This window comes from Enhydra lutris, unplaced genomic scaffold (genome assembly GCF_002288905.1).
Source record: "Enhydra lutris kenyoni isolate GAN:26980312 unplaced genomic scaffold, ASM228890v2 scaffoldscaffold25, whole genome shotgun sequence".
Lineage (NCBI taxonomy): Eukaryota > Metazoa > Chordata > Mammalia > Carnivora > Mustelidae > Enhydra > Enhydra lutris.
In genome coordinates, this window is record NW_019154109.1 from 21,598,493 (window position 1) to 21,606,160 (window position 7,668).

The window sequence follows — 7,668 nt, forward strand, 5'->3', positions numbered from 1 at the left end:
AAACAGCAGAGGGAACGGCAACGCTTTTTTTTTTTTTTTTTCAATATTAAAAAGGGCACGGTGATTATAATATCACAAATCACATAAGATGGCAGAGTTAATAGCAAACGTATCAGTTACAACAATAAATGTAAATTGCTTAAAACCATCCATTCAAAGACAGAAATTCTCCAGTTGATTAGGAAACAAAACCCACTATATTATTAGAGTAGAATTCAGAGCAAGAAAAACTATCGAAGAGAATAGTCATTTTGTATTGTTAAAGGTAGTATCCTTTATATATATTCTCTCTATATATAGTATAAAGATACTACTTTGCTTTTAAGTTAGATAAGTAGCCCATGATCACACTCTCGTTGCTTAAACGAAATGAAAAATGCAAACGATACTCTCTACCAGGCCCTTCCTTAGAGCATGTGTCCTAGGACTGGAATTTCGTTTTATCTCTCCTGATACTGTGGAGCCATAATGCACCATTTAGTTTTCTGGCTTAGACACTTAGCCACATTCCAGCTGCAGAATACTTTACTTTACTGGACTCTTCAGGGAATTCCCCTTAGTTTTTATAAAAGCAATTACCTTGCATTAGAAGAAAAAAAAAAAAACCCATTGGTTTGAGAAGAGAGTAGTCAGTGAACCATTTTTAATTCTGCATGCTCCTCTATAACTCCCATACTTTTTTTTTTTTTTAAAGATTTCATCCATTTATTTGACAGAGAGAGAGATCACAAGTAGGCAGAGAGTCAGGCAGAGAGAGAGGGGGAAGCAGGCTCCCCGCTCAGCAGGGATGCTGAGGCAGATGCGGGGCTCGGCTCCATCCCAGGACCCTGAGACCATGACCTGAGCCGAAGGCAGCGGCTTAATCCACTGAGCCACCCAGGCGCCCCTCCCACACTTTTTTTTTTTTAAAGATTTTATTTATTTATTTGACAGAGAGAGAGAGAGAGATCACAAGTAGGCAGAGAAGCAGGCAGAGAGAGAGGGGGAAGCAGGCTCCCCGCTGAGCAGAGAGCCCGATGTGGGGCTCGATCCCAGGACCCTGAGATCACGACCTGAGCCGAAGGCAGAGGCTTAACCCACTGAGCCACCCAGGTGCCCCCCTCCCACACTTTTATAGCTAGAAACAAACAATTAATTTCCACTAAGCGAAAACTCATCAGAGAGCGATATCAACAAATGGCTACCATAACGTGGGATTCTTGGGAAGGCTTTTACCTATACAATAGCATTTGATTTTCATAATAACTCTGAGACTTAAGACAGACCATTTATTGCAGTAAAAATATATATAATAGGGGCGCCTGGGTGGCTCATTGGGTTAAAGCCTCTGCCTTCGGCTCAGGTCATGATCTCAGGGTCCTGGGATCAAGCCCCACATTGGGCTCTCTACTCCACAAGGAGTCAACTTCCTCCTCTCTCTATGCCTGCCTCTCTGCATACTTGTGATCTCTGTCAGTCAAATAAATAAAATATTTTAAAAATGTATATATATATATATATATATATATATATATATAAAACAACATTTACCATTTTAAGCATACATTCGTTTTTATCATTAAGTAATTAAGTAATTACATAACAAGTACAACTGGCTTGAATAAGACTAAGGATAGACATAACTGACCATAAGATCAACAGGAGAAAATTGTGCAGGTGCATAGAGAGTAGCCTTCTGCGCTGAGGGCTGAGTGTACCCTCAGGACAGAATTTATAGGGAGACAGAGAGCACAGTTGAATTCAGCAATGTGTTATGTAGGGGTTGGTTAGAAGAGCTCCTCTATGCACTCCTTATTGTGCTCCTTGAGACTAAAGTTCACAGGATACATTCCCAGATGCAGAAGTTCAGGTCCAAAGTGAAATACCTTTGAAATGGTGACAGATATTGCCAAACTGCCATTCAGAAAGGCAGTACAAATTATACATTACTACCAACACTGTGAGAGAGGCCACTTTCATACACGCTCCCAGTCCTGTTACCAAACCTCTTGATTTTTGCTTTCATCTGTTGGATGGAAATGATATCTTGTTTTAACTGCCTGTCCTTGATGACTCCTAAAGTTGAGTATCTTTGTTTGAGTATATTTGAGTATGTATATTGGCTTTTTCCATTTTTCTATGAATTGCCTATTCTTATCCTATGAGTTTTTTTCCATTAGGTTGTTTATATTTCTTTTCCTGATTTGTAGCAACTCCTTATACATTTTGGATATGAATTTTTTTAATAGGCTCCATGCCCAGGGTGGAGCCCATCACAGGGCTTGAACTCATGACCTTGGATCAAAACTGGGCTGAGATCAAGAGTTGAACACTTAACCAGTTGAACCACCCAGACACCCCTGGATATTAATTTTTAAAATGTGTTTGCAAATGTTCTCTCCCACATCATAGTGTAGGAGAGGCAATATATTATGGTGATCATCCGTACGGGTACTGGAAGCCAACTGCCTGGGTTTGAATCCCAGCCCTGCCACTTCTTAGTTGTGTGACCTTGGGTAAGTTACTTATCACTATGTGTCTCAGTTTCCTTATCTGTAAAATGGCAATAACTATAACACCTCCCTCACCACAGAGGGTTGTTTTGGCAGTTATGTCTTCACTTCATGAGGTTTAATGATTAAATGAGCTAAGGAGCTGGGAAGAAGCTGACACTGAATGCTTACTATTTGCCACTTGCCTTCTTACTTTTTGGTATGTTTTTCCATATAAAATTTTCTTTTTATTTTTGTGAAAATTGGTCCATTTTTTAATTTATGCAAGCCAAGTCTTCTAGATGTTGTGTCTTATGAATAGGAGGAGAGAGGTACACTTTACAATGAAAAGGTAACAATTGTGAACTGCAATGACCTGGCTAACCAAATACAGATTTCGCCCTGCTCGCTGAAAGTAGTGTTCTTATGAAACCTTTCATAAGCCTAAATGGAATAAAGCAAAGAAGCAATTACCATTAATTTAAATGGAAAATTTTTTAGCACTCCCAGATGCCCCAAAATAACCTTTCTTAAGCTTTCCTGATTCCTTAGGACACATCTTGCTGACAAATGCCCAAAATAAATCAAGATAGAGCACAGATGCTCGCAGACACAGTTCAAAGGGCTAGCAGCTGATGCTGAGATTCTGAGAGTAATTCCCAGGACAGGAGCTTGGTGGGGCCACTCTGGTGACTTGGGGTGCCTGCTGCCTCTATGTAGTCTTGTTGCAAGACAAATGCTTAATGCTATTTTCACTTTTTATGTAAAAGTGGTCTAACCCAAACTTCCAAAAAGTGGGATATAAGGCGGGTAGATAGAAGTCAGAAACCAGATCTCAAGTCTCACACCTGTATACAATTCTGTAGGAGTGGGACGTAAGTGGACAAACGGAGTGCGATATAGGGAATCTGAAAATTACAAATTAGATTGGTTTACAATATTGGAACTGAACTTTGCACTCAGCTAAAGAGATGCTACCCCTTGAGGTAGCCATTATTCCGTGTGGTTGTTGAGCGAGTGGCAAATTACTAATCCAAATCAAGATGCTACGTGTGTAAAATGCACACTGAAACAAAGAATGTAATATTTTTTATAATTTTATATTAATTACAGGTTGAAGTGATAATATCTTAGTTATACTAAAAATTCTTAAATATTTGCTATATATTATATATACTGGATGTACTGAATACATTAAAAAAACAAAGTTAGGGCTCTGTGATTGAAATCTGAGCCCGGTCCGGCCCGCCACACCTTGCCCCGCCCCTCAGAGTCAGCCCGGCCCCGCCCCGGTTGCTTCCAAAACCGGGGATGGCTGCCTTCTTGCGGTCTCTGGGAAGGGCCTGCTTCCCGCCCCTTCCGTGCGCCGCGCGCGTGCGCACTCGGCAGAACTCGTGGAGGTGCTCTGGGGTCCCGGTTTTCCTTATCCCCGGCGGGAACCTCCCGCGGAGGACCTGGCGCTCACCGGGAGGCCGGGGTTGGCTCGCCATGCGTTGGGGGCTGCACCGGCGCGGGCTGGGAGCCGCGGCTCTGGCCGCGGCCCGGAATTTATGGGTGCCGCCCCGCCTTCGTTGTCACCCGGGGTGGCGAGGAACGACGGGGAGGCTTTTGGTGCGGTCAGTCACCGGGGCCAGTAACCAGCTGCAGAGCTCGAATAATGGCAGATACCGGGACACGGTGCTGCTGCCGCAGACCAGCTTCCCCATGAAGCTGCTGGGCCGCCAGCAGCCCGACACGGAGCTGGAGATCCAGCAGGTGGGCAGGGAGGCCCGACCTGGCCGGGGGGCGGTGGGAAGACGGGCCCTCGCCGGCCGCCGCTCCGGGCGGCCACACCCCTGGAGGGTGGGACCTGGCGGCAGGCCCTGGGCCCCTTTGGGCGGGCGCGTAGTGGCCGGGGCCAGTGGAAATCATCTGCTCCGCCCAGGGTTTCTTGCTCGGAAACCTCAGGGTGACTCCCTCAGAGGTTCCAGAGCCGAGTCTTGAAGAGGATGCTCACCTAGCAGCACAGCACTGACTACAAGTCCCATATTTTTTTAGGCCCCCAAAAGTTGAATTTGGACACTTTTCCAGTGGCGTGTGAAAAGCAAATTAACATGGACAGATATAAATACAAATTCGATGATGTGGGACAGTTGAAGCTTACTCTTGTGGTGTCAGTAGGCGCCTCGTTGGAATTCTGGCTTGTTTGCAGAGTAGAGTAGCTGTACTTCACTGCCTCCCAGCCGCCTTTCTAAAATCCGCATCTGTCTCCGGTCCTAGACTGAACTTTCTAAGGCAGATTCTTTTGTTAGCTTCTGTCGTTCCGGAGTCTTTAGGATCTCCGACAGTCAGCGTACATTGGTGAAGTACGTTAGCTTAGCCTAAATCTTCTTAGGGCAGTTATCAGAGTTCTAGACTCTGTTTTATATAAACCTGTTTTGGCCATCTACTTTTTTTTTTTTTTTTAAGATATTTATTTATTTATTTATTTATTTGTCAGAGAGAGAGCGCGCGCGCGCGAGCGAGCGCAAGCACAGGCAGGCAGTGGCAGGCTCCCTGCCGGGCAAGGAGGGATCCCTAAGTGGAATCGGTCCCAGGAGGCTGGGATCATGACCTGAGCAGAAGGCAGTGGCTTACCCGACTGAACCACCCAGGCGTCCCTGGCCATCTACTTTTTTAAAAGTGTTTTGTTCAGTAGCATGGATATAATAGGAACTGTAACAATTTCAATGCTTTCTGGTGTAATTTTCACACCAGCTCTGTGAATTGTCTATTACTACATTTTTTTCAAATAAGGGAACAAGCCCATAAGGGCAAAGTGACTGGGCCCGGGGTGCATAGTAGGTGTGAGAAGAGCAGTAGGGCTTCAGTGAGTATTGTCGGGATTTGGAAGGTAGCAAGTGTTGAGGCCAAAGGAGAGCAAGAATAGAGTGTCTGTGTGTGTGGGGAGGGGGTTTGGGGAGGGTCTGGGGGGGCTGGAGTGTGGTCTACAGGCCCTTCAGCCTGGCTGGACTGAGGCCTGGAGGATGGGGTGTGCTCAGAGACTGGCCAGAAATTGGTGGTACTAACCTTTGTTGGGCCCTGTTTACCTTATAAAGAACTTATGTTTCCATCTGAAGCCTATGGAGAAACTATTAAAAAGTTTCAGAAAATGAGGCCTCAGATGTGCATTTAATACCTCACCTTTGGGTTTTGGAGTTGAATACAATGGTATGGGATAAGAAATAAGCAAATGCTGGCTGTTACTTATGGTAAGATTCAGGGAGTATGAATTTGGTTGATGTTTGGTTCTTTTTAAACAGAAATGTGGATTTTCAGAACTTTATTCATGGCAAAGAGAAAGAAAAGCCAAAACAGAATTTTGTCTTCATGATGGACCTCCTTATGCCAATGGTGACCCACATGTTGGACATGCTTTAAATAAGGTAATTGTAATTTAATTTATAAGACTTGAGGGAAGAACCTTTATTTAAGTACACTTTGCAAAAGAGTGTATTCTAATTTTATGACAATTATGTAAATTTGCATGGATGGTTAAAACTTAATGTATTTAAGTAGGCTCTTTACCAGCTTGGAGCCTAACAGGGGGCTTGAACTCACAACCCTGAGATCAAGACCTGAGCTGAGATGGAGTCAGACACTCAACTAACTGAGCCACCCGGGTGCTGTAAAACTAGAATGTCATAATAGAGAGCACCAATGAACAGTTTTAGTGCTGTGTGAAAAATAACATCTCTGGTATTTGCTTTGAGCTTATTGTTATTTTACTCTAGTAAATATTTTAGTAAATAATTAGTGAGCACCTACTATGTACCAGGCATTTTTCTAGACTCTGGGAATTGCAGGGAACAAAACAGAGATAGATGAGTCTTGTCTTTATGGAGCTTATGCTCTCATCAGGAAAGACATGATAAGACAAGTAAAATATATAGATTTATACATTTACTTATTTATATATAATGTTAGGTAGTTGCTGTAGACAGAGTATTTATTCTTACCTACTCTTAAATTTATATGTTTATTTATATGTTTAAGCCTAATAATCTCTAATGTGATGGTACTTGGAGTTGGGGGCCTTTGGGAGGTGATTAAGTCATGAGGGCCCAGGTCTAATTGGTGAGATTAGTGCCATTACAAAGAGACCCAGAGAGCTTCCTTGTCTCCCTTATGCCCTATGAGGTTATAGCAAGAAGCTGTGGTGGTATGTGAACCTAGAAAGCAGCCCTCACTGGACTGAATCTGCTGGCTTCTTGACCTTGTCCATTTTCTACTTGGATTGTTTGGGTTTTTTTACTGTTGTGTTTTGAGGGTTCTTTATGTATGTAGCCTAGGTATGAAACCTCTGTCAGATATGTGATTTGCAACTATTTCTTCCAGTCTGTAGTCTTTCATTCATCCTCTTAACAGGGTTTGTTGAAGAGTAAAAGTTCTTAACTTTTTTTTTTTTTTTAAATAATCTCTGCCCCCAGCATGGGGCTCAAACTCATGACCCCAAAATCAAAGCACATACTCTTCTGACTGAGCCAGCCATGTGCCTCTAAAAGTTCTTAATTTTTAAAATATTTTTAAAAAAAAAGATTTTATTTAATTATGTATTTGACAGAGAGAGAGAGACAGCAAAAAAAGGAACACAAGCAGGGGGAGTGGGAGGGAGAAGCAGGTTTCCGTGGAGTAGGGAGCCCAGTGTGGTGCTGGATCCCAGGACCCTGGGACCATGATCTGAGCCAAAGGCAGACGACCAATGACTGAGCCACCCAGGGACCCCTAAAGGTTCTTAATTTTTATGAAGTTCCGTTTATCAGGGTTTCTTTTTATGAATCATGCTTGTAGTGTCATAAGCCTTCAAACCTAAAGATTTTCTCCTATATTTTTTTCTAAAACTTAAATTTTATATTTAAATCCATGATACATTTTGAGTTAACTTTTACGTAAGATATGAGACTTACACTGAGGGTTATTTTTTCCCTGTGGATGTCTGGCATCATTTGTTGAAAAGGCTTTCCCCAATGAGTTGCTTTTGTACTACTGTCAAAAATCATTTGGGCAGGGACGCCTGGGTGGCTCAGTTGGTTGGACGACTGCTTTCGGCTCAGGTCATGATCCCGGAGTCCCGGGATCGAGTCCCGCATCGGGCTCCCAGCTCCACGGGGAGTCTGCTTCTCCCTCTGACCTTCTCCTCGCTCATGTTCTCTCTCACTGTCTCTCTCTCAAATAAATA

The 7,668-nt window shown here is 43.3% G+C and overlaps 1 protein-coding gene across 1 annotated transcript in view; it reads left to right on the forward strand.

Annotated features, from left to right (window-relative positions):
• Positions 1 to 3,860: 3,860 nt before the first annotated feature.
• LOC111151014 (isoleucyl-tRNA synthetase 2, mitochondrial) overlaps positions 3,861 to 7,668 on the forward strand; it is a 59,183-nt gene continuing 55,375 nt past the window's right edge. The window contains exons 1-2 of the mRNA XM_022508713.1: positions 3,861 to 4,226; positions 5,753 to 5,875. Of these exons, the coding sequence (XP_022364421.1) occupies positions 3,960 to 4,226; positions 5,753 to 5,875 (390 nt within the window). The 5' untranslated portion in view covers positions 3,861 to 3,959. The remainder of the gene's footprint in view (positions 4,227 to 5,752; positions 5,876 to 7,668) is intronic.